This window comes from Anser brachyrhynchus (assembly GCF_964034855.1).
Source record: "Anser brachyrhynchus genome assembly, chromosome: 12".
In the NCBI taxonomy this organism is placed as follows: Eukaryota; Metazoa; Chordata; class Aves; order Anseriformes; family Anatidae; genus Anser; species Anser brachyrhynchus.
In genome coordinates, this window is record NC_137707.1 from 9,507,971 (window position 1) to 9,535,248 (window position 27,278).

The 27,278-nt window shown below is 38.9% G+C and overlaps 1 protein-coding gene across 30 annotated transcripts in view; it reads right to left on the reverse strand.

Moving 5' to 3' along the window:
* Positions 1–27,278, reverse strand: part of LOC308176724 (uncharacterized protein) — a 297,961-nt gene that overhangs the window by 100,235 nt on the left and 170,448 nt on the right. For 12 of the 30 annotated variants that reach the window (XM_080552850.1, XM_080552848.1, XM_080552856.1 and 9 more), the window contains 2 exons: positions 18,075–18,217; positions 12,455–16,263 (listed from right to left, as the gene is read on the reverse strand). The exons of 14 other annotated variants lie outside the window; for them this stretch is intronic. In XM_080552850.1, the coding sequence (XP_080408976.1) occupies positions 15,988–16,263; positions 18,075–18,217 (419 nt within the window). In that variant the 3' untranslated portion in view covers positions 12,455–15,987. 4 more of the 30 variants (XM_080552845.1, XR_013938533.1, XR_013938534.1 and 1 more) reach the window with 4 other exon arrangements.

Here is a 27,278-nt window from a genome sequence, read left to right on the forward strand (position 1 = left end):
TCATAAACAATTATTTGAATTTTAATAATTCAACAGAAAAATCTTTATTTAAGGTTGAGGATTGCTGGGGTTAGACTTTTTTTTTTTACAGAGCACTGAAAGGCTCAGAGTAATCTGTTTTGTTCAGACTTAAAGAAACGCTTGGAAAAAAAAAAAAAGACACCCCTCCTTACACATTAACTGCCATTCACCAGGGAAGGGAGCTGGGGGGAACAAGCAAACCTTCTTATGCCCTGTATCCCAAGAGGACAGGAGCTCATGGGTAGGTACCTCAACATCACTGAGAAGCAGATGTAACTGCCCTTAAACACAAGTGCTCTTCTGATCACAGCAGTAGCAAAAGGACATCTGTAGACTCCGACCACACACAGGTTCTCCACAGCCCATGAACACGCAGAACATGCTGGATGCACTCCTGATCTCACACTGCTCTAACTTGAAAGTTTTCAGTAGCATGAGAGAAAAGATAGCCCCTCAGATGACCATGTTCACAAGTCACCTAGAGAATCACACTGTATCCAGCTTGCACACTGCATCTGGGGCTAGACTTATCTAAAGAGCAAAACAGCTTGAAAAAGTTACGCAGGATTTACATGCACCATTTATGCTTCGACACAGATTCCTATTATACAATCCTTGTACTACTTACTGTTAGCTTATCTTTTGCCCCAATTTATGTAGGAAAAATAAAAGTTCACTGAGCAGAACACTTCTCAGCTGTGAAAGAATCATAGTTCCCTTCTGTGTTTAACTTTCTCCCAAATGATTCTCAGCTCTGCACTGGGCTCCTCACTTTGGGAGACAGAATGTCTCCATGTGCATTTTTAGAAAAGGAGCTGTGATAGTTTCAGGAACTCTTGTTGTACAGTGCAATGGATAAGCCAGAATAAATGATGCATTTTTAGTGGGTTACTGAAACTGCTTTTACTGTGCATTTTAACTCATGGCCGTACATACCAATGACCTGATAGCCTAGTTTTCCCAAAATGCTCCTGGGGAAGCATTTCATCTATCACTTTATTTTTATGGCAGCCTTAAGGTTAAAGCACCTTGGGGCACCCTACAATATTACATAAAATAAAATGTCAAAGCATATAAAGAAAGTCAAAAGTGCAGTCTAAGAGATAACGTCTGTTGCCTAATTCCAAAAAAGCCACTAGTTACTCTTCAGAACTTAACTATAACAGTAATGAATTTCTTTGATAAAAGCAAAAAAATTGACTACGACTGAGAGTCATACTAACTTGTATTTTTAAGGGTCTTCTTGAGTGTAGAGAAATGATTGTCAATGAAGAAGAAAGAAACTTGTAGTAATGCATACTTCTGACTAGCTTTGAGAAAGTTTACAAGAAATTACACTAACAGTTCACAGGAATCCTTCTCTCCACCAAAAAAAAACTATTCATATTTGGAAACTGTGTGTCCCTTTGGAAAACTGTAATAACAAATTCTACACGGTTTAGTTAATAGTATTTTTGTTGATGTCTTTTTTTCCTGTAACATCAAGATACCTAGACAAATGCTACAGAAGTGGTTAGCTTCTGTTACTGTACTTGCTTACACAACTCTGGACTTGGTTTTTGTACACCACACGTTCAGCTGGAAAAACAACCAACCAAAACACACACACTTTTGTTCTTGTTCCTGTCAGACTGAGCAGATAGATAACATAACTCTTCCTGGAGTTACTTGTCATTTCTCACAAAATGACAAAATGGGCATTCATATAACAGATCCAGACTATATATATTACTGCTAGAAATAATCTTCAGGGTAACACATAGTACTAAACTCAGCAGGTCTTCTAGCTACTAAGACATTTTGATTTGAATCCAATGAATTAACAGAGCCCATAATCAGCTTTCTGCCTCGCATTAGTTTAAGCTGTCTCTATGTACTTCTCTAATCTTATTGTGCTTTGCTGTACCAGAATCACTGGCAAGGCTTCTCCTCCACCACACTGAAAATGCTGAGAACACATATTAGGAGAGCTCTTGTAGCCCAAAGGGAAAGAGGGATGCTCACAGTCCTTCCTCCTCCTCATGTATGCTACCCCCAGGGACTCATTCTCATCTCTGAAAAATAAGGGTTCTGTTCTACCAAAATGCTGGCAGAGATGCCTCCTTACCTCTGAGACTAACATAAATAAAAACTGACATTTTATTTTGTGGACAACTCATCATTTCTGTTCAGCTGAAGACGCTCAGGAAAAGATGAATAGCAAAAATGTCCAGCTGGCTTACTTTTGATGTCTGCTATACTTCCTGAATGTAAACTCTAGGGGACCTGCAGATGCACTTGACCATAAATGATGAGTAACCTATTAATGAATTGAAGCCATCCATACAGAATTTCAAGTGCACAGAATACAAACTGCAGAAATACTGCACATACGCGACGCGCATATGCAAGCACTGTGTCACTTCATACCAGCCACTGCTCCAAACGCCTCTTTGACACAGAAACTTCAGCAAGCACAGCAAGATCGTGATGGGAGCCTGTGAGTCAACTGTCACATAGAGAGTGAATTATAATGATATTCCTCATAATGTCAAACTTTCTAGACTTTTCTCTACTCTAAGGGAGAGATGTTTTAAAGTAAATTCTGCTCTTTCAGAGTTGTTAGTACTCCCATGGTGATTTCTACTCTGAATTTCTACAGAAATCAGTCGCTTCCATTTCACACATCTGACATACTGACTTTCCACTGGATCATAAAGTTTACCAGATTTTGTATTTTATGTAGTCAATAACATGTAGCAGGCACAGAAACCTAGTAATACTAGAAAGAAAAAAAAATGTGTAAAGAACCCTTTCTCAGTTTGGTCTAAACCATGAACTTGCCCATATTTAAAGCCAAGCAGTAGCAGTGTTCTGCCCAGGAACTCTCACCACATCTTCCTAAGACAACTGAAAACTAAAAACTCTTTAAAGTGCAACAGCCCACCCAATGAATGGGCCTAAAAGATGTTCTTAAGCCTTTGGAAAAGTCAGCTCTAACTCTCTGGGGGGGTGCTTTCCCAGAAGGGTTCAAATGTCTGCCTGGCAGATTGTTCCTGCCTTCCACAACACATGCCACATGAAAGACCCCATTTTACTAAAAGATGCGCATGTCAAAAAAAGCACATGAAATGTATTAGCTACTGGTTCTGGATATCAGTTGCATAGTTTTTCAGAATTGCAGTGCCCAAAGGAACCCCTTTTTGTAATTAAAAATTATTGTGTAAACATTTTTGACTTAATACTACAGCAACCATGGAAATGGTGTGCTTTTGTGGGGATCTCCTTTTAAAGAGGTTCTGAGCAACCTTATCTGGGCTCTTGGTACTTCTGTGGATGGCAAATCCTCTGCCATTCTACATGCACATTCCTCCACTGCTGCTCCCACCTCTGCTCAGCCCCGAGTGGGTCAGTGCTGCGTTGGCCCCTTCTTTCCATACTTTATGTACCATAGCACTACACTTTATTTCAAATGCTATTTAATTTCATTAGAATTTTATTCTAAACTAGAAGAGAAATACAAACCATAAGGTTACCATGCAGCAGAACTCTTTTAAATATGTGCATTTAGTATAGGCCCCAATTAATTTACTATTTTCTATCACAAGTTATAGTGTTACTAGGCGCTGTGAAAGGTCTGTGCTTTCAGCTGAGGATTTTTTTTCTCTCTCTGACACATACACAAAACAGGTCTAAAATCAGTGATCAGCAGAAATGATCAAAGGACTCACGTATGTTCTTCGTATATTTAACATGAGCCAAAGCAGCACGTTGGTGCATTTTTAACTCATTTTATTCCCAAACTCTAATCACTCAACAATAACCATGCAGTTGAAAGCTGATAAAGTTTTATATCCATTCTTTGAAGCAAAACATGGAAAATTAGTACAAATAATACTTCAGTGTCAAAGAACTGAAAGCTTTTTTTAGTTTGCTTTTCCAGGTGCTGTCAACAGGACAATAACATAGTATTTAGGCTTCACTAGCACTAAGTGACAACAAGCTCTACAGCAATTGCCTGCAACACTCACTTTCTAACCATTTGTACTTTCCCCCATACTCTAAATCTGAACTGCTATAAAGCCTGTCATATTTGATGGGAAATGCCACGAGGCTGCAATATCAGCAGCTTGCATCACGAAAAGGGATGCTGACCATTTCACTGAGGGCCACCTTCTCTATCAGCTTGGGTTTCTTTCCTCTTTCATTTCAGAGCTGCTTTCTCTTTCCTTTTTTTGCCTTAAATTCCCAGGTAAAAAAGCCAGAGACAGTTTGGGAATGGTGTTTTCCTTATATATTTTTTCCTTTTTCTGAAAACAAAATGCATGGACATGGAAGGCTATCAGACATAACCTTTCCCTGTCCAGTTTATGAAAGAATATCATATACGTAATCATACATGCGTATGTTATTGTAAGATCCTCTATGACAAAAAGACACTGTAAAAGTGAAAATGCTTTGGGGTATTAACAAATACAAAAGTAATTATCTGGATTCCAACAAAGTTTTTGCACCAGTAGATATGCAAATGCCATTACTGTATATACAAATTATACATGCAAATGAGTTGTGATTATTTCCACGCACAATTATCCCATTTGCACCTGCAAGCATGATATTTTCATATACAAATTAAGTTGGTGTGTTGTTTTTTTTTTGTTTGGTTGTTTGTGTTGTTTTTTTTAAACATGTTGTCCATGTTTATTTAAGTTGCAATACAAAGGCAACATTTTGATTGACTACTAGCATAACCTCACAACAATGGCACGTGTAACCGTCCTGTCTACAGTTCCTTCAAGAAACATCAGCAAAAGACTGAAAGAACAAATGAGACACCAAGTCACAGTCACTATACCAAACAAAAGTACAAACAAAATTTTTGAACATGGGTAAAATGGATCATTTACACGTATTAAAAGCTAGGAAATATTCAGGAACGTATCAATATCTTCCTGCTTCCTATCAGAAGGCAGCTCCTCTGGTAGGTGGTTTTACCAGTGCCCAGCAAGCACACTACATATGCAACTACTGAGCCATGCTCCACGAGCAGGAAACCCACTCAGCTCTTTTTATGTATCTCTCTTGCTACTGCTTTATTAGAAGTGGTCTTTAAGTTCCGGAGAGACCATTCATCCATTCTCATCTCTACATTATTACGGTTACAAATACTGTACTGGGGAATTGGTTTACCGTGATTATTTGAGAATTAATTCTATGAGCCTATATATAGTGCTAAAGTAAATAATTTCAGTGCTTTTCTCTTTTTTCCTTTTTTTTTTTTAAACAAATAACTAACTCAGCAATTACTTGCAATAGAAATGATGATTTGTGGAAATCAGACTCTTCTAGTCACTAGTTTATTATAGAACAGTTTACTTCATGCTTGTAATATTGCTCACGGAATTGAAGAAAAACCTCTATAGTACAATAAACAGATTATAAAATGTTGCATCAGAGCCTGGATCTTCACTTCATTAGACATAAAAATTCAGTTCCATTAGCTCTCTCCTTGAAGATCTCTCTCTTATACGCTAACCATGTTTAGCAGCAGTTTGCTCCAGCTGACCTTAATGTAATCTATTCTTCACAGAAGTGTTGCTTCAGGGTTAAAACATTTTTGTTGCTAACCACTGCACATGTTCTAGTACTTGGCCCTAAGATCTTATATCTTTCAGAGAACATTTGCTTCGCAAAAACACCGTGGGAGTTATCATTTTTAAAAACATATAACATAATTGATTTGTAATTATCAACAGGGAGAAATACCATTGCTTGTGTTTGCTAACCTAATTGTAAAATATATTGTTCCTTTCAAGTCTTAATGTATTGCCTCAAGTGATCACTACTTAGGCACCAACAGGCTAGAGTAAATAGAGTGACAGCAGGAAGTCTGAAAGATAGCATTACCCAGTTCTCTCCGTAATAAATGGTGTTCTCTTTCCAACTATTGTTCAGTCCATTAACGTAATTTCTGAGGGTTTTTTCCCTCAGTGGGATGCAGACCAGGTGTCAGTTCTTTGAAGCAGGATAGTACTTTGTAACATAATTTACCTCGCCGGAAATTGTGTGCCATATGCTTAGTTAAATGAGGAAAGCATCTAATTAATGGACAAACATCACTTTGCGTGCACCCATGGGTGCGCTCCCATAAGCGTGTATGGGCACCTACACACACCGTGGTCCTTCCTGCAGGAACTTCCGTACTCGAAACCATTTCAAATCACACCGCTCAGCTACCTATCGTTCTGCATCTTACTTGTCTGATATTCTCTATTGAGCGCTCTGTGGTTCTTAAGGCAACACTAATCTGAGAGCAGTGATCCCCTCACAGCTAAAAATCTGTCAGCATCAGCACCACAGAAAAACTTGAATACCTGTCTTTGTCACTAACACAGAACGTAAACAGATCAGGAAAAAATAGCAATTAGTTGGCCTGAGGGGCAGCAGTACATGGGGCACACTCTAAGCTACATGAAGTCAAAACAGTGCCCACGCTTCAGCAGTCTTTGGAGCAGTTGCCAAGGGCATGGTTCATATTTATAGCGTGTCCGCATTTGATCCGACAAAGTGTGTCTTTAGAAAGTGGGAAAATGTCCACTTCATTTCTGGCTTTTAGATTCTTCCTTAACATCTCCATTCCTTACTATTCCAGCCTTCATTTTTTGTATCAGCTAACATGTTTATAGACTTTCTTCCCATTTCAAGTTCTTATGAGAGCTATATGAAGACAGGTCTCCCAAAGGATTCATTGTGGGGTTTTGTTAAATTTTAAACAATTAACAATTGAGCTAGAAGTCTTGGGCAACACAAGTTGATTCAGCTGGGTTCTGATTCAAATTTGGTGAAAATGCAAGCTCTCAGGGGTTTTGCCCAGATTTATTTATGTACTTACTTATTTAGTGTTCAGTATCAATAGTTTCATTATCGGCATAAAAAACATTTTGTTTTTTTTTTTCACTTGCAAACTGAATTTCCAATTCAGAAAGAGATAAAGCTTTCTACAGCATATCTTAGCCCAGTTTTGTATAGCAGTTTTGTTCAGTCCTAAGATCCACCTGGCTGGATTCTTCCCCAAAGACAAGTTCTTCATATTTGTATGGAGTATCGATATACTAGATTGTGACGAGACAATTTTGTTTTAAAAATCAAGCAGTAGTGACATCATAAAATTAATGCAGCTACATGATGTACATGAATTAGACCTTTATTAAACATGTATAGACCAGTTTCTTGTTAGGAGATTAAAAATTAAGAAAAGCTAAATTAAATTCATAAATTATTCTCAGAAGGAGATTTTATATTAATAGTTATTTTGTTGATACGAATGGTCTCTCTCTGCTCTGAGCTTGCTGTCACTTACCCACTACATTCCCTCTGTCTCATCAGTAGCTTGCTAAAACGTGAACGCAGCATTAAGCTCAAAGGGTACAGCATATGTAAAAATAATCCCAAAGTTGCATTGTTGAGCCAGTATGAAATTTGAACTGTTCACAGTGTGGTACCCAATAGATATATAAGGTCAACACAGTCATATCACCATCAAACTACGATCTTTTTTTGTTGCTATTATGGTACAGAAAATATGCTTAATGCTGAACTTTCAGACATCAGTGATCTGACTTGAAAGAGAGAGACGATGCAGCAGGCCAAAAAGCAGTAAAATCAGCACCCGATCGAAATTTGTTTTTCCACAAACATTAGCAGGGCTGGAGAGATGGAAAGCAGCTTCCTTCAGCTCTTCTGTTTGCGGAGCAGTTACCTGAAAGTCCCCCCCAGCTCCATGCTCCCCTCTGGCACCCAGCGGGGAAGCAGCAGGCCGGGTGTACAGCACCCTGTGCACCCCTCCAGGTCACCAGGAGGGAGTGAACAACCCAGTTCAAGGTCAGTAAGAGCTGCACAGCACTGCTTTATGAGCAACGCCAGTTGGTAAGAGCATAAAAAACCCCTCTGGTTCCATCAATTGCCGGGACTTTATGGCGAGGAAAGGAAAGTTAGTTACCAGTAGTTTATGTTCACTTTGCGCTTTCAAAGCCACAAGGTGCTTTAAACAAATGGAGAAACAAGCCGAAATGTGTAGTGATGGCTTTCATCACTTCACGGCTCTGCCTGAGGATGGTCTTTGAGCTGGCGAAATGCCCTGTGGCGGGGTGCTCCATGCCTGCACTGCAGCCGGCAAAGCCAGCACGCCGAGCACACGCGACCCTCCTGTTCTCAAACACCTGCAGGCAGTGCACCGCGCTGCACTGGAAAATTCTAACACCATTCCTTAATTTCAGAAATATTGCTATCTGGCATAAACGAAGAGACCTCACAGAGAGATTTGCAGGTTCTTAAACTACCGGTACACCTACACATCTACTGGGAAGTGATGCCTCTTCTGCTTGCTGACCTTAGCACTTGGGCTTTTTCCTGTAATTGTGCTTTAAAGGCAAGTTCTTGGCTGAACAAACCGAGCAGATGTTGGACTTTATTTTCCCTTTTTTTTTTTTCTTTTAATCCTAAGAGCAACCAAAAACCACTTGCAGTAAGGCATTTAATTTATTCATCTGCAAAGGGCAAAATATACATACAGGCTATTTTTTTTCACACTATAGCCTACTTAAGTCAATCCTTATATATAACACCACAACTGAAGCAAGTTTGGGGGTTTTCTTTTTGTTTTTCTTTCTTTTTCTCTTTTTAATTTTTCCTGCTTGGGGAACAACACAGTTCAATCTCTACAGGCTGCTTTGAAAACTGCATAAAAGGCTTAGAAGTATTCTTTTTATACCCACATATATTTTTAAATATGATCACACCAAGCCATTAATGTCTGCATGATAAACTAGCAACTTTAGCTTCTGCTATTAATTCAACATCTAACAGCAATTTTAGCCAACGCTCAGTAACACTTGGTGCTATAAGTAATGATACAGTTCAAATGCAGACTCTGACAGCTTAACCTGCACTGACCCAAACATATATAAAAAGTCTGGCTTTCATGTTAGGCTGTTTGGCTGATGCATCATAGCTACACAGTAAAATACTTCAAAATGCCTCTGTCAGTCCTCCGGGGAGACTCAAGGAACACTTGAGAATTGTTCCCACTGAGCCCTGGTTTCTTATAGCTAGACAAATAAATATTATTACAATTTGAACAGTCACCATAGTCATATTAAAATATTCTCTTGATGCTTGCCTACATGTATATTTCACACAGGCCCCTTTATTCTGTCCCCTCACACACTGGAAGCAAACCTTATGCAAGCGCCACTAAACTACATTTGCTCTCCTACAAAGCCTCTAGCTTTGTGTTGCAAAAGAGTTCAAGTGGAAATGCCAAGCCACTTAAAATGTAGATGGTATCACTTCACGCTGGATTAGGCCAAGCATTGCCATAATTCACAGTTTGCTTCAGTATCTGGAAATCTATATAACTTGTTAGATTTAAGGGCCATAAAGAAAACAGACATAAATATGATAAGAAGTCTAAACATAAAGAGACCAACAAAGAGGGAAGGTATAATTTAAAGGGAAAACGGGTGATGCTAATAGATAATACGTAGCAACATATTTAAAAATAAAGAAAAGCAGGAAGACAAAGAGATAAAAGCTGTAATCTCTCAAACGCATTATAAAGTGTGTTTTCATGTATTGTTTTGGTGGCGCATTCAGCAAGGAAGAGAATAAAGCTCAATCTGTGAGTACCGTGTATGGTTGGGCCTGAGCCGATCGATACAACAGTAAGTAAACAAGCAGGGAAGGGCTACTATTCCTCTGCTGTTTTTTTTGTTTCTTTGTTTGTTTGTTTAATCTGTTATGCTAAGAGACACTCAAACACATTTTGGTTTTAAGCTTACGAAGTATCATGTGGTTTATCATTTTACAGAATAACACACCAGTATTTGAGAACACGCCCGTACACAGGACCACGTACCGTGTTCTGCAGATAACACGTTTGGATAGTGCGACCATGCTTAGCAAATCACATTGCCAATACACTACTGCAAAAGACACTTCTAAACCTAAACTCATTTGACATGCATTCGTTATTTACTTTGTACCTTAATCTTGTATGGAATTTTATATTTGCATCACCCCCAAGTTTTCAATTCAAGCAAAAGAAGTCAGGATGCTTAATTTCAGAAACATGCAATTCTTTCCAGACTTCATGCATTTTTATGCACTCCGTTGTTAGCATTCTCTTGCCCAAATTAGCAAAGTTTGTGATCTACAAAGTTCCATTTTTATTCAGATGTATATTAGCCCTACAAAAAAGAAAATGCCTAATCCTGACAACTAATAAACTATCAAAGTTATCATTTGAAAACACGGATTTGAAATGCAGCTCTTATGCCTGCTTTCTCAGGTCCCAGGACTTTTCACTAGAAAGATGTTTGGCTCAAGCACATGACGCAAGGAGGAACACTATAGAAGAGAATTATGGCATAGCATCCTCCTTACAGTACCAGACAAGGATGTTCAAGTTCCCTGACACAGAAAAACACATATCTTCATATGGCCAAGAGCCACAGAACACCCACACACACCTTAGACAGCTGAGACAGCTTCAGAAATGTGAAAATTGATCACTAAATGGAAGAATGACACTCGCAACTCTCCAGCCTCCTGCTCTGCTCCCAGAGGGGCCCAAGGTAACCTGCAGCTGGTCAGCACAACCCAGAGACCATTTCAGCATCCTTTTCTGGGCCACAGGTTCCCCAGCCTAGAGAGCTGAACTACTGAGCAGCCCTCTGGTACCACAGGCCCTTTTTGGGGAGGTACATTTGGACTATTCAAAGCTACAGGATATTCCACAGCTAGCAGGTCTGCCCCTCTCATAAGGGAGCTGCTGGCCTTTCTTAGCCTTTATTTTCTTAAGAGCTGAAGGCAATGAGAGCTGATAACACCAACCCTGTGCAGAAGATTCCTCAGAAAAGCACATACATACGTTTGAAATATATCTAGACTGTTTTCCCATATATTATGCACTATTCCTGACACTTTCAAGTGCTGAATGAAGTCTGAATGATCAGGATCTGAGAAGATACCACGGTAAAGAGAAGCTCTCCCTGCATTTCCAGCCCCACCACTGGCTTCATCTCTGAATGGGACGCAGCAAGCAACAGCCCCAAAAGCTGAGAGCTTCTCCTCCACGCAGACAGGAGCAGGTACTGCTCTGGGTAACCATGTTCTTCACCTGCACTGGACCTTCACACATGAATGCTCCACTGAGCAGATGTAAAAATATTTTAGAAAGGCTTTCAAGAGAAAGCTCTTATTAAAAATCCTAAACTGCACAGTGTGTGGAACAATAACACTGTCTGCCTGAAAATGTCATATCCTTGTCTGAACAGCCCAATACCTTATGTGCTCTGAATAAAGATAGAGATGTAATTGCTTTTCTTGTTACGACTCACTTGCGCATCATAGATTTTTTAATATCCTGCACAACACATGTATTGTGGGAAGGAAGCAGGTGACAGCAGTAAACATATGTAATCTTATTTTTCTTTATTATAGATATGAGCAGGGAAATCTAAATGATGGCTTAGATTTTTAATAATCATCTGTAGAAATCTTAGGGGGGAAGTATGCATTTTGCCAAGAGCAAAATCATTAGAACTTTAACTCTAACCATTGTGGGAAATTTCGTTCAGCTAATTGTAGCCATTAAGTGACAGGTTATGCAATGAAATTACTTCAGCCTCATCTACGTTTGAAAACAGGATGCCATCAGCAAAGTAGCTTTTTCTGAGAATGAATGGGTTTAAAAATGCTCGGTGTTGTTACAAGTCTAATGGACTGCCATGTAAGAGGAGCTGAGCTGCTGCTAAGCAGCTTTCAAAAACCGTACGAGAAAATGCAGAAGAGTTCTCAAAGAACTGCAGCTGGGAACATCTTTATGTTTGCTTATGTATGGAATACCCCTAAGTACCGTAAGCTAAATGATTCCTAAAACTTGGATGATTTAAAGCCATTCCACCCTGCCTTGGCACTTGTTGGACTAACATAGTAACAGGTTGCACGAATAAATAAAAAATTTTTGTTCTTGTAGAACGAAGCATGATTATTTCTAACCACCTGATAAAGCTTCCCACTCTCTCCTGCACACTGCCCGAACTGCTACGCCCTGACTGCGGGCATCTCCCCTCTTTCACGGCTTTGGTCCCTCAAGCCCTGTAAACCTAGGTCTGTAAAAGGGTTTACAGACGAAACCCTCCAGAAGTCAATTAGAAGCCTGTTGTTTGAAACCAAAGCTTTCCATGGAATAAATTTGGACAAAGATGCAACATTTATCAAATCAAAATATATGTGCATAGCTGTGCTCGGTCTGCACAGAAAACTCGCACAGAAGCCGCTGATAGGCACCCACCGCATAGAAACGCCTGGGATTTCCATGGGTACTGCAGTCTGTTCAGGTATGCTGCACCCGGCATCCTGGAGAAATGTGGGAATTCTGATTTACCTGGAAAAGTGCCCAAAGAGAGGAGGTGTCCCCGTCAGCAAAATGCAGATCCACGGAAGTGGGGGTGCATCCCCCACTAACGCAGCTCCATAGAGCTGCCGTGCCAAGAAACCAAGGGAAAGGAGAAGCAGACAGAGGTGACAGGACCTCTGCCAGAGCCTGCCCAACCTGCCAGCTTCACCTCAAGGATTCACATTCCTAGCCCACGCATGCCGCACTGCCTTAAGGAAAGAAGAAATCCCTTGTGTTTCCTGAAGCAATGAAACAACCCCAGACTATGCTTTCTATGAAAAGCATATAAAGCTTACTATGGCGTTATTAATTTAATTAAAACAGCTAATCACTGTTTTGCATTTGTAAATTGTGACCTCAAAGTTTCTCATTATTAAAATGGAAAATCAGAAGCAAGAGGCACACCTGTATCCTTGCCAGGATTTAACAAGTTTGCCTCAAAGCTATGCCAGGTCAGAGAGTAGGATCAACCCATTCATTTATATGATGATGCTTCTGGCTGTTTTTGGAATTTCCTTCAGCTGCGAATAAATTCTAATGAAAAAGGAAGCTAAAGCAAATTCTTCTGAAATCCCCAAAGCTCTAGGCTGTTACAAAATGAAAAACAGTGCTGATGAATTGAGAGAGTATGTTTCAATTCTAACTATATCCAAAGTACATTAAACAAACCGGTATTAAAATATTGTCCTGGGACAGTCTGAATTCTGCTAAGTACATGGAAACTAAGGAGCATCCTCCTGGGATTAAAGTCTGAGCATGGCACCTCCAAAGGGTTTTCTACACAAGGACTTAAATGAAGGCAAACCAACTTATTTTGTTAATCCAGTGTGATATTCAAGTATGTTAAGTCATTTATATGTATCTTATTTGGTGGTCCTAAATTCGTGTAGCTTAATCCTTATCAAAGTATTCAATTACGGTGATCTAAGGCAACTGCAGCCCTAATGGGAGATAGAGACTAGTGGTTTAACTTGCTATTCGTATTGCCTTCCAACCTCTGCTCAATTTCCCAGCTTTCCAAATCAAACCGAAGAGATCCAAGGCTATCTACTGCAGGTGCAGATCCCATTTACGTTTCATTTTTTCCAGCTGTACAGTCATACACAATCCTGTTAAGTTCCTAATAAATGGTTTCTTTTTTCCCCCGCTCAGATCTTGTGGACAGATTGGTTTCCTAAATATGTTTTCAACTGCTCTTCTTCAAATGAATGCAGTCTGACTCTTCAGGATTGTTAAAAAGGTCAGTCCATTACAACCTGTCTTCAGGTTTAGACTGTTCTCTTGCAAAACCAGCTTGGTAAATAGGTCTGAGAAAACCAGCATGGAGGACTACATCCATATCTGTGGGTATGAACCACTATTGTACAAAGAAATGGTCACACAGCATCTGCCTACAGCTCCACCCTGTCTCCAGAAGTGGCAAATTACGGCCAGTTTTCAGACAATGCCATATGTAGAACATTTTCCCAGAAAAAATCCCCACCTCCACTTATTTTTGACTCTCAGACTTCCTCAGTCATTGCCTGGTCTCTCTGTGCTTTATAGTCCACAATGCACTTCCTTTCACAAATGCTTCTTATCCTCATGTTTGTTTCTTTATTTGTTTTTGTTTGTTTGTTTGTTTTGTTTTTTACATCTACAATACTTTAATGTTATACAATGAAAAAGGAAACTTCAAAGGACCTTTAAAGAACTGGATAGGCAGATTCCATAGAGGGTGATGAAGAAGCAAAGACTTAGCTTCATTTGATCTTGGAAAACTGCAATTTGAAAATAGATTTGTTTTCAAAACGAAGACTTCCAATAAAAGGCTTTATATATAAGGATAATATTTCTTGGTCAGAGCAAAAGCACGCAATTTGCTGAGCTGGTTACATTAGTTCTGAAAAAAAAAAAACTACTTTTGCAGATAGAAAGGAATTCAAAGTTCTCATGCTGTGTCCTTTCACTAACTGAACTTCATCTGAATATCTGGTCTTTAGTCTCCAACACTCTATCTTGCTAAAGATAACAGTTAACACCATGAAAAGGAAAAACAAGGAAAAAAAGAACTTAAATCATGCTATCCTGGTTTAAATACATAAATAAGTTAAGTAACATCCCTGGTTAAAAATTAGCAGTTTACCAGCAGTCTGAAAAATAAAGACAAAATTTGGAACATTGAGAGGTTTTAGTTTCAAGGCCTGAAAACGCCTTAAGAAAATGAAGTTTAAAAATTGAGTTTAAATGCTAAGAAAATCCTTAGCAATGCTAGTGGGAGCTAGCATTATCTTCATTTAATTCCCTTGAACTTCAGAAAACTAATAATGGTTCTAAATAATTAGAAACTGTTATTACATTGAAATGCATGATACATACTGATTAAATCGTATTACAATGAAAAGAATAATTTGAATTATTTACATAAAAAAACTCAAAGTGAGACAAATTTACAGACCATAAAGACAAAGAAAAGAATTCCTCTAATAGTAACAGCTCATTGCACAAGTAGTTCTCATAAAATATTAGTTATGTCTGAATTGCATCAAGTAAAGAATTTACACAAAAAAAATACACATATGTACTTACTGCATTAAAGTCATTTAATGCCTTGGCTATCTCAGTTCAAAGCTCATTTTTAAGCTACTAGATGCAAGCCAATGATTTTTCATTAAATGCAAAACATTCAGTATATTACAAATTATCCAAGACTATGACGTGAAATGCTTTTGTGACAGCAGCTATATTTAATATTCATTGTCAGCTTCTCTGAGGATAGACTAAGAACTAATAAATCCAGAATGTATTACTATTATAATACACTACACAATTTATATTTAGGATTTTATACTAGCCATAATACTTAGTACAAGGCAGGTACACTGAATACAAAAGATTAGATGTATAAAATATATTAAGATATTAAACTAGCTATTAAAACATTCTTCCTACACCACTACTTTAAATCTGGGGTTTAAATGTGAACACAAGCTGGGAGCAACATTTCTGCGTTTTTGGTGACTTTTCTCCTTGTCTGTAACAGCAGAGCTGAACTCCTGGCCCTAGCTTGGTGTGCCATGGTAACACTGAAGCAAGGGCCATTAAAACCTTCAGACAATTTGGTTCACAGCCTAAATAATGCACAAATCCAGAATGAAACCACTAACTTTCCTCTATAGTATCTGTGAGCAATCTTTTGCGTATTTTTATGTGAAGTTGAACCTATAACTGCTTAACCTGTGCTTTGCATGATGGATGTTCACAGTCAACGGTTACATAACTGCAGAAACTATTTTACAAAACATGACTGAAGAATATAAATACTTAAAGAAACACAGTTTCTACATTTCTCCCTGAGTATCTGTGCACTATTTATTGCCCGAGAGATATCAGATACATCCCCATGCATTTACAGGCCTGTTTCTGAAGCAGCCGTATGCAGTCCCATTGCCTGCCTGCAGTCTGCCAGTCCTCTCTCTAACCGTAACATTCGAGCCTGCTGGCTGCTTTCAGATAGCGATCTTGAGTTTCTAACACGGTTTGTGACTCTAAATGCCTCTACAGAGAAGAGCGATTCTTTTAATGCCTACGCTGCAGAAAAGCTCCTGTACAAACTGCAGCCTCCACACACGAGCCAGGGAACGCTCCTGGTACTCACGGAAATGCCATGCTCCTCGGGAAGGCCTCAGCCACCCGTTCGGCCTCCCATTCAGCAGATGCTCCAGGCCTTGAATGGCCGGCCTCCTCTTTAACAGAGTTTTGGCCAAAAGCTTCAAGCATGGGGAGCTGGTCGATTTGTTGGAGGAGCAAAAGGGAAGAGGAGACTGTGAAAAGACAAAAGTATTAATCTGATAGAGGGGGGAAGGATATCTTTTTGAAAGCCTTCCTTGCTGGATCCCACTATCCTCCATGGCTTAGCCAGCCAGCTCTGCCCTTACCTCTACAGTCCTCAGCAGGTTTCCTGCTCTCCAGCCTTAACAACTGCTGCCTTGGCTTTACTCCAGTCACTCTATTTCTTGCCAGTTCCTTATAGAGAATCATACAAGCAGATCACACCCAAATCCTTGCTTCCCTGCCATTTTTCCCACCAAGCCGCAAAGCAGCACATCTATACCCTGTTCTTACAAGTCATTCTGGCCAAAGCCGGTGAGGGGAGCAGGCGTGCTGGGGGCAGGACGGGGTAGTTTCTCGAGGCCTACAAAGGTCACGATAATATCTATAATTCAACAGGAAAGGTCAAAAAAGACTGAGAAATACAACAGGGTAATCATATTTGACCCAAATTGGTGGTGGATGGAGTGTCTCTGGGGAGTCAGAGTGAAGCAGACCATCTTCAGAGCATGACGGACATGAAGACATTCTCCACCATGTCTCCTGGTACAGAATGGGAAGATGGAAAAGAGATGACACAGACCTTTGAGGCATTCATTCCTCCTCAGATTTTGCATTTGCCACCCAAGAAATTGCATCAACATTTAATCGTGTGTCCTTTGTTTGACTCAGTTCAGTCCTGGACAATCAGCACATTCATAGCCCCTCAACAATTTAAAGTCGAGTGCCCTCAACATTTGCAGGGGAGGCAAGGGGTTGTGAATACAGCTCTCAAGTCCCCACAGAAAAGAAAACAGAGCATAAAAGCCAACCATAATTCTGAGGAAACTGGCAATGTTGGCACCAACTTTGTTGTGCTGTTGTTGATCCTCCAGCGTGTCAAAGTTTAGCTTCAACAGCCTTAGTAAAATGCAATTAAAAAAAGTCAGTCAGCTCAGACACAAATCCAATGGAAACCGGCTCCATTAGCTCTAGTCCTTACAAAAACACTTGCTAAGCAGTAGTCGTAAACTATTTATGTCTCAACAGACCTCTCTTTAAAATGAATAAAATTATTGTTTATCTGAAATGTAAGCAGTCAGCCTGAATCCATTTACACTTGTAAAATACTCAGATCTCTGAATCAAGTCAATGTACAAATGATCACTAGCAAGTAATAGAAAAGTTTCTATCCTACTTGCAAGAACATAGTATATGCTTCTGCTTATGTCTTTGGCACTTACACTCCTGGAAATAGTTCAGGTTAAAGAAAAAAAAAAAGAAAAAAAAAGCCACAAGTTGCTTTTTAAACTATGACAGCAGTCTTAGATCTTGCAGAACCGCTGGCACGCATCTTAGACTAGTTGGGGGCCATCTCTTCCTTTCCTCAATTTTCCACCTAACTGACATCAAACTGATTTACTTCCCTGGGGGTGCAGATGGCAGGGACTGCTGACAATGAAATGCATAGCAAGATTGGGAAGAAAAACAGTCAAGACAGACCTCCATCAAATACAGTAGAAAAGGTCCTATGAAGGGAAATGAAATCATCCCCAAAATGAAGTAGTTATTTCCTGCTCTCTCTTGTCCTTCACAGTTTTCAAGACATGGGAGTGATATGCTATGACAATATGATATTAGGTTCAGACTAAGAGCATTTGTCCTCTCAAAGTGGCTTACAAAAGTGGAAGTTCGGAGGTAGCTAGCATGCTCTGGTTTACAAATAAAGAATGACAATAGTACCAATTCTAGAGATTCATGCAGCCCAAGGAAATACTTCCACCAAAGCACCAAGTTAAAAAAATAAATAAAAAATAAGGCTTACCAACTCACAAGCAAAGCCAACTTGGCACTTGGGCAGGTTATGGCTCAGCGAAATTACATTCTTTAACATTAGCATATTAGCACTTCTAACAAACACTGGAACAGAAGAAAGAGGACATCTGCTTCTCAAAAAAAGTTTGGCTCCTGCAAAACAAAGGTAGCTCACTCAGTCACCTTCTGAAGCTCTTGCTGATCACCTGAGAACTTGGCAAGGTTTCCCAACTACTACTTCTTCTGCTGAATTGCCTACTAAACTAGTAGCTTTTTTTCTTTTGCTATTCTCCTAGTGCAGTGCCATTCAGCAAGGGGAACAACATTAGTCCCCAAAAATAGGGGGCTTAAATTAGAATTTACTTGTAAGCGTCATATTTCAAGAAAAGTCAAATCATTCTCCGGCGAAGACAGACTGCCATTACATGAAATCTTGCATGGTTTTTCAACCTCAAGTTGAATTTTTGTATGACAAACCTGAGGCTGATAGCCTCTTTCACTGCGCAAAATATATAGAACTGGTCATAAGTCTTTAAAGCCCTGATGTATTCCAGTCCATTAGTTTTTATGGTTCAATTTATGTTGTATTACGAGGAACTGTGCTGAACTGCCCGAAAGTACAGATTTGCCAAACTATCCAAAAATAATCTGGAAAGCAAGAAAGTCAGGATACCAGCCAAATCATAAGCAGTATGGGCATTTTGATACCAGTTCAGCTGGTAATAAATTTTTTAAAGCACTGTTAAACCTATCTAGATGAATTCGACTTTAAATCACACTTTCTGCTGAACGCTTAAAGAACTATCGATTTAAAATGAAACAGGCATACTAATACAGGTTCATGTACTGCGTGAATGATGACAACACAGACAACTTCCTTTCTTTTAGCTTTGCACACCATACAATTAACCAAGCTATTACATTGCCTCACGGCAATCAAAAGTGATTACCTCTATCAGAAACACAACCTCTGTGTGACTTCTGTAATACGGAAGAGTTAGCTAGCAAAGACAGAAGTCTCAAGGAAGCAGAGTTAGTGAAAGAAGACACAGCATCATTACCATCACAACACATCTTCCTACCTTAACGGAGTGAAATACTGTTAATTTAAGCTTATCTTCTGCAAGTCAAACATATGTTGGGAATTGATATTTGCTTACTTGAAAATTTATGTGATAACTGTAGTATTACCCAAATGCAGAGCGATTATACAAGCGAAGTTCCTCTCTGATCACTTCCACTTGAAACCATGGCAGGTACTGAAGGTTTGAATTATTTCTGCTTCTATTCTATGCAATATTTGATTGAGAATTCTAGGCTCCAGGGCCATCACTGTGCTGCTTTGCAATTCATACATATTAATGGAAAGACTCTCTGAGAGTAACTTCCATAACTGACATCTGACAGTTCTACCCTGACTTCCAAAGCATGCAGCTATCCATAACCCCTCCTGAAAACAGTGCAGATTAAAAATAATGTCAAGGACATTCAACAAAACTTGGTTGGAAGGTTGCCTTTTTAATGGTGGCCCAATAGAAAGAACTTTGTCTTCTTTTTTTAAAGTAATGAAATAGGGGGAAAAAACAGCACGCTTTGCAATACTAGAGAAACTGCAGTCAGATTAATTCCATTGGTACCCATGCAACATTTATAAGAAGAGAATCAAACAAAATCAGATATTGGTGAGAGATACAATGCCAGAAATTGCACTTAAAAAGAAAATTAGAAGTAAAAGCTTTACTTAGCTATAAATACCCTTCCCAGAGCAAGGAGAGAGTGTGAACAGCTTTGATTAATAAAATACAGTTGTGTTTCTGTCTCCTTTTCCTTTCCTTTTGTTTTGCATTTAAGTGCACACACATCGGAACTGTTACTGGTGGACGTACGCAAAGTAACCGAGGTGCACATCAACAATACAAATGGAAGCAATTACCCATTTCTAGAAGTTTCAAGTGGGCCTCAAATTAATTTCTCTTTTAAACCAAATTCTTTCTTGAGACTCCACCTTTTTCAAGTAGGTTTCAGACTGAGCATTGACAACTAGGAGACTTCTGCTGACCTAAGGGAAGGAATGTATTACAGAGACCACTGGAGGAATATTCTGTAAACAGAGCATTCCGTAGGTTTTTACATAGCTGTATCGTGATAAACACACATTTTGCACTGCCATTAAAAGCAAGCTGAGAGCGATTTTGTGCTAACTAACCAAAGGTAAGCAGAATTGAAGGGAACTTAATATAGAATATGTTTAGAAAGGTGTTCTGGAAGAATACTGAACAAAAGAAATTATATCCAATTGTTATTTGAGGACAATTGTATATTAAATATTTCCTCCTAGCCAGTAATGCTTATGCTATTTTATAAGCAGTTTTAGCAAACCTGCTGCAGCGAGATGTTCAAATTCATTCAAATTTAGCAACTTCAGGCCAAGAAAATGGACTTTTAACAAGTCACAAATTAAAGCGTCAAGACCAATCATATAGACTCTTGTTTACGAGATTGTTATTATTTTGTTTTCCCAGTTCATGAAGGTTTGTATTTCTTGGGAAATGCTGTCCTACCATTTTCACCATTAAAAAAAAAAAAAAAAAATTATCATCACCAGGTTTTTGACACCTCATCTTAAATCACAAAATTCTTAGGCTAGGACAGAACTCCTCACACAGGTCTCTAATCTCTCACATACAATTTGAATACAGCCAAATGTTTTAAGCTAGGGGATAGGCATCTGATTTTTAAGAAGTATATCTAATTGTTTATCTCAGACTGAAGATGGGGAGGTGACCTTCAAATCATGATGTTTATAGCTGTCATTTTTACTGGGCTCTTTAACTGTATTCAAAGAACTTCCTTAGCATATTCATTTTTCGTTCAAAAATAGCAAGTTCCATAAGTACAAATCCCAATTCACAGGCACAAGATGAACACGGATTTCAGAAAATCCTTAAGAAAATTAGGTCAGTAACATGTCCTATGTAATGTTTTACGGTAATTCACAGTCTGTCAAAAGACCATATGCTGGCCCCCACTCATATGGAGAACAATTTGCCCATTGCTAGAATGCTTTGAAGTAGCATCCTTTTTCCTTTCAGATGACATTGGTGGATAAGAATAAGAAGTATCTGAATGGACTTAATCTGAAGTCTGTTTTGATCAAAGGAAATGATACCATTTGGACTACATTGAGTCTTGCATCAAGAACTTCATGCCTATTTTTTTTTTGTAAGGCAGTAAATGATTGGAATAGGATGCGAAATAACAAATATCATACTTTCATGAAAACAAATATGTTAAAGACTAATAATTATATAAGATAATATTTATCTAACGATAAGTAAGAACTACTGTGTTCTGTATCAGCTCATACAGCAATGTTCATTAAAGCAATATGTACCATCTCCTCAACGTGATAGCTTCCAGTACTTAAATGGTTAACAGTTGTTACTGGCCGATTTGATTTTTCATCTCTTCTACACAGAGATAAAAGCAATGGAATATCTTGTTTTGATAGGGACTTTGGCTTGTGTTGCTCATATAAATAGACAGAAATTATTATACTCTTATTTTAGAGGAGGTGAATCAAAGAAATGCACTTTGCAATTGGCTATGGTGGAGGTAATGTTTATGGCACTATCTTAAAAACATACAAGTGAGTCAGAAACTTTCATTAAAATCTCACTACACAGTAATCCATCTCTAGCAAGCAATCTATTTTTCTTTGAATTGACAGGTAAAAAGACACTGATTTCACTACTGCTACTTGCCTTGCTAAGAGACGGGAGCTATGCTCAAGGTGGAAGATTTTCCATGCAGTTTCTTTCAGCTACTGGAACAGTGCTAAACACTCACAAGCGGAGGGTTGTTTTGTATTGTTCTCTTCTCTTCATTTCCAATTTCTATATCCAAATCCTACAAGGGGTGAGGTAGTCACTGAGATAACACGATGGGTCAGATTCAATACTTTTGTATGACTGAACTGCAAATTCTTCCTTTTACCGGATGCTTTTCTTGTCTTTATTTCACAGATTCTTCAGGAAATAAAATATAGATAAATGCTATTGTGGCTTTTGATGAACATTTTCCATTTCTTATTATATGAACTTTTAAAAGATTATTGTAAACTAATGTTTTGTTTGCGTTCTACAGCACCCCACCTAACCAATCCATGACTGCTTGGTGCTACGGAAACACCTCGAACACTGACTATGACTACACTGAAATAACAACTTCAGGCTCTCAAATGATAGCTTCACTGGTCTCTATTTTTCACCCAGGTTTTTTAAAACATTTAAAATGGTAATTAAGCTTCGCAACATGCTTCTTTAATTCTGAAGGTTGAAGAATTAAGACAGGGCAAACAAGTCCATAGGAAAGTAAAATTCAAGCCCTTGAATTAATCATACAATCCCAAATACACTGTGTAATGTTTAATGGTATTATGTTTAGTTCTGTCAACGACAAGTCAGGGACTTGCACAGAATAAGCCACAAAACATCCCCTATGTCAACTCTTTCTTAAGGCCTCATTAATTAGCAGGTCAGCAACATGAAAAACCACAATGGTTCCCTCAGTATCCATCAAGGCAGTGCATAGAGCAGACTGACTTTTTTTTATTTTAAACACAACTGTAATTATGTTCTAATTCCAGGTACTAACATTACTTAAATATTTATTTGCTGAAAAGTGGATCTAGATCTGGTATATGATTTTCAAAGAGAAATCACATGGTTGTGTTATCAGGTTTGTAAATTGCCACTAACTTCAACAAAAATGATGCAACAGTCCATAATGAAAAGAGGAAATTACAGGCAACTGTCACATTTTACCCCCATACCTTTTCACCCCATGCTCCATGAGGAAAACACACACCTTGCAGTGCGAGATGAACTGCTGGAACAAAAAGCCTGACGATGGAAGGGGGCTGAGTGCCTCAGCTACCTCTGAAATCGCTGGGGGCCGAGCCACTCAGCATCTTGCAAGATTGAGCCCAAAGGCATTATCAGGTCAAGATTTCAAGAAAAATAGTTCCACCTCTCAGACTTACTGAGGAGTTGCATTGTCTTATTTAAACAGCGAAGAACCTTGGGGAGGCTAAATTTCTGCTGTTACAATGCCTGCTGAGGAGGTCTGAATGACATCAATTAAAAAGAAACTTGGCAGGACATAATCTGTTAATTTTATGCCATTTACATCCATTCTCTTAGCAATGCCAACTGTCAGCATTTGAACTGTTTAAGTTCTCTTTTCCTCCTTCTGTCTCCGCTGCGCAGGATTGCAAAAGCTTAAGTTGTAAAAGGAAGGCTCGGCAGCCATTGTCACTCCAGGCTTCAGTGGGTCTTTTCCTATGCCAAAAAATGTAACTGGCATCACTGTTATTAAGTTTCAGAAGCGCACTATTATTCCCTGTGCATCTGTTATTGCCAGAATTGTTGCAAGCTTGTACGCTGGCTCTCCTCCCTCCTCTGTACCTCATGAATTGCTATACCTCATGGGTGTATCTGCCTGTATGCATTTGCCTCCGCCCTCAAAGATCTCTTACTGCAGCACATAGTCAGTAGAACTGCTGAAAATTATGCTAAAACATCAACTACACGCCCCACAAAAATAGGGGGTAGGTATAATTTCAATAAATCGAGCTCTCCAAGATGATCGGTGCAAAATTATTTAGCTTCATTTGCATTTTCTATCTATTTCTGGCAGCTATGCAAAAAGCTGCTTCAGGTATACTTGCAGATAGGAACTAAACAACAAGCATAAATATAATAAAAACCTGAACAAATGTTTCCACAACAGTCATGATCAGCCTAATGTTGGAGCAAAATACCGTATCGTACCTGCAAATTATCACCAGTCTGAAAAAGTGGTTGCAGGGATGATGGGCTGTCATCCTCTACCCTCTCCTGATACGCACATTGGAAATGGCGGCTACTGGCCAGGGCAACACAGGCAGGCTGATAAACCCTGACCCAACAGGCCATGGGCTTCGCCAGTGTAAATCCTGACTTAAGCTTAAAAAATGCCCTTTCACTAATCTGAGAGTTTGCTTTTTCCCACCTGTAATAGCTAAAAGAGAAACTAAGATCAAAATATATGTGGCTTTTAAAACTCCACAAAAATTAATTTCTATTTCCTTCTTCACCATTGTTATTTCCCAAGATTGTTCATTATTTATTTCTTCTTGGGTATTTCTTGTTCTTCATCCTAGTTGTTTCCTTTTTCCTGCTTTAACCTTTATCTCTCCATAATTTCTGTTTTCCCCTTCCCTTACTCCATGTTCCCCCCCCCCTCCCCCCATGCTCTCCATCCCTCATTTTTTTCCACATGCTACTTAACTGATTCTCTTTCATCCTTCCAGCAACCACCTATACTCAGTTGTCTCATGTTCACCTTTATGGCCACTGATGAAATGTACTCATCAGAAATGCTTAAATTGCACTGATGTTCTCAAACCATTTATACAAACATTACATTTCCTGTCTTCACTCCGAATCTCTCATTTTCTTGTCTTTATCCCTCAACTAAAAAGATGCTTTCCCTGTTACTATCACTACCTTCTTTATCCATTCATTTCTCTGCATTCAGATATATTAATTTGTAGCAGACCTGAAGCCCTTAAGCTACTGAGATGTTGGGACAGGGGAGGTGGATTTTGAAGGGAAGGATTTACTTCTGTGCCAGTCTCTATCTTGAACCTATTAAGCCTCTTAAGGCAGTCTCATATTCCAAATTTGCAATCTGTCAGGGTCCTGGTTTCAGTGAGGTGGCTCAGAGAACTGAATAAAATCTTTGTGGTGAATAATAAACAAACGTACCACTGAGCCCATCTGATATCACCAATGACACCAGGTATTTGTCCAGTTACTGGTAATTGTTCCTTGAAGCCACATACTTCTCTGAAATATTGGCAGAAAATATTCCAGATGCTTAAATATAGGTGCTTCTTAAATTCTTGTACTTCTAAAGTGGGAAATAAAATGGGTTCTGCTCGCTGTGCAGGGTGGGTAGAATAAAATTGTCTTCCATTGGGCTTAGAGGACCTGGACAACTCTGGCAGACATCACCGCAAGCAGTTTTCATAAAGATTGTTAAGAGTGAAGGAAAAGATACTGGGGTTAATATCAGAAAAGCTTTTATGTTGACCTTGTATCAAAGAACTGTGTCCTGTATGATAGACCGTGTAATAGCTTGCACTGAAAAGAAGAAAAAATTATCCCAGGCTTGGTTTTGAAATATTCAAGGCACAAGTGCTTCCGCTTACACACAGGATTCTTGTTATATTCATTCTGAGCCAGCTCTAAGTGCTAGGGAATTAAAAGCAGGGATATCCAGGCAAGGTAGCACTGGGCTTTTCTGAAGATTGCAACATTTTCTGTTAATATAACTACTGCTGAAATCTCCTCTTAGCAGCAAGCACAGTCAATGAGATACAGGAGCCAAGGGAAAAAGAAGAACAAGGAAGCCAGATACCTTGGGTCAGTTGGGTGGCCAAGTAAGAAACCATTACTGAGAGCAGATGAGAGCAGCCTGTCATCATTCTCATCTCCAGTGAGTTTCCTTTGGAAGAACACGGGAGACGCACAGTGACTACGCACCTGCTCCCAGCGCCCCTGCACACACACGCTGGGCACCTCAGATCTGGAGGCTCACAGCACTCACCGGGACTTCCCGGGGCTCAACTTGCCTCCTTTGTGCCAGAAGGAGAAAGTGTCTCACAGAGATAAAAAGGTGTGTTTTACTGCTCAGAAAATTGAGAAACATTCAAGTCTTGTTTTACTCTTCCTGTAATGACAAATTACATGTTAACTTCTAGAAGGCTACATTTTATACAGTTCTCTTTCACGGAGACAACCTGTTTGAAACACTGTCAAAATGCATCGATAACTTAACATTATCTACCCTGCAGGAAGTATCAAGGTGCTCATAGAAAAGCTAGCATTGCAATAAAACTTTCAGGTGAGTTAGAAAAAAATGGCTATTAGGGCATGGTGTTTATAGCACAAAACCTTAATAATTCATCAGAAACCTTTACTACAAAGCAGAATTTAACCTGCAGTTTGTAGAACAGGGAATTCATCTCCCATTATTCAAAAGTTCACCGACCTCCATTTTACTAACTAACCAGTCACCATTTCTGGCAAATACAGATTCATTTTCCTAACCATTATAACTTAAATCCAGATACATCCTCACTCATATTTAAGGGAGCATCGCAAACAAGGATTTACTTCAGAGTCAATAAAACTATAGTGTTAATCCAATTTCACAGATGCAGTGGACCAATTTATTACTCCAGGGAAAAGTATTTTTTTTCCAGCCTAATGATGATGAACTAAATAAGCAGCAATCTCAATTGCCCATCATCAAAGTGTTTAGCACTAGTAGCTAATTAGTAATATTGACTTGCAACGTCAGACTACAGAAAGATGCGTGTGTGAAGTAGAAAATGGACTGCAAACATTTCTTAAGAATATTTCATAAATATTTAGACTGCCCATAGACACGCAACACTTGCGGATAGGGCTTACAGGGGGTTAGGACAGGTAGAAGTCCCATGCATTAACTCCCATACCCTGCAGCACTATCATCCTTATTATCACAGTGGTATCTCCCAAACAAAAAATGCACATTTCTTGAAAGAACTTACTGGCTAAAAATCAGTATTCTTTCTCATAATTAGACCTTCCACTTTTTGTTAACAGGATGTTTTCTATCAGCCCCATCTGAAATGTATCCGCATTCTTCCATCCCCAGTTTGAGTTCCCTCAGTCCCTAGTAACACAATAGTTCCCTCCGAAGGTAAATAAATGACATCACTCAAGACACGGTTTGTTCAAGTGATTTTGTAAGACTGTCACAGCACTTTCCTTTTACTGCAGTCAGATAATACTGGGACAACAGTGAGACAAACCATCAGGGAACTTCTCTTGTACAAAGCAAATTATATGTTTAGTTAACCAAGAGTTTCCTAAACAGGTTAACTGAAGACATATCTATTCTAACATGCATCAAGAAATATTTTTTTTAATTATATCAGTGTGTTAACACAGTGATTATTTTTTCAATTTATCCAAAGATCTCATTTACAGTATGAAGAAAATGGAAAGAAAGATACTGCTGTTGCATTTATTAACACGAGCTATAGAGGAATAAGACCTGAAAACCCAGTGAAAATATTCTGTTCAATACTACAGAGCAGATTTCCTACAAGAAAAGA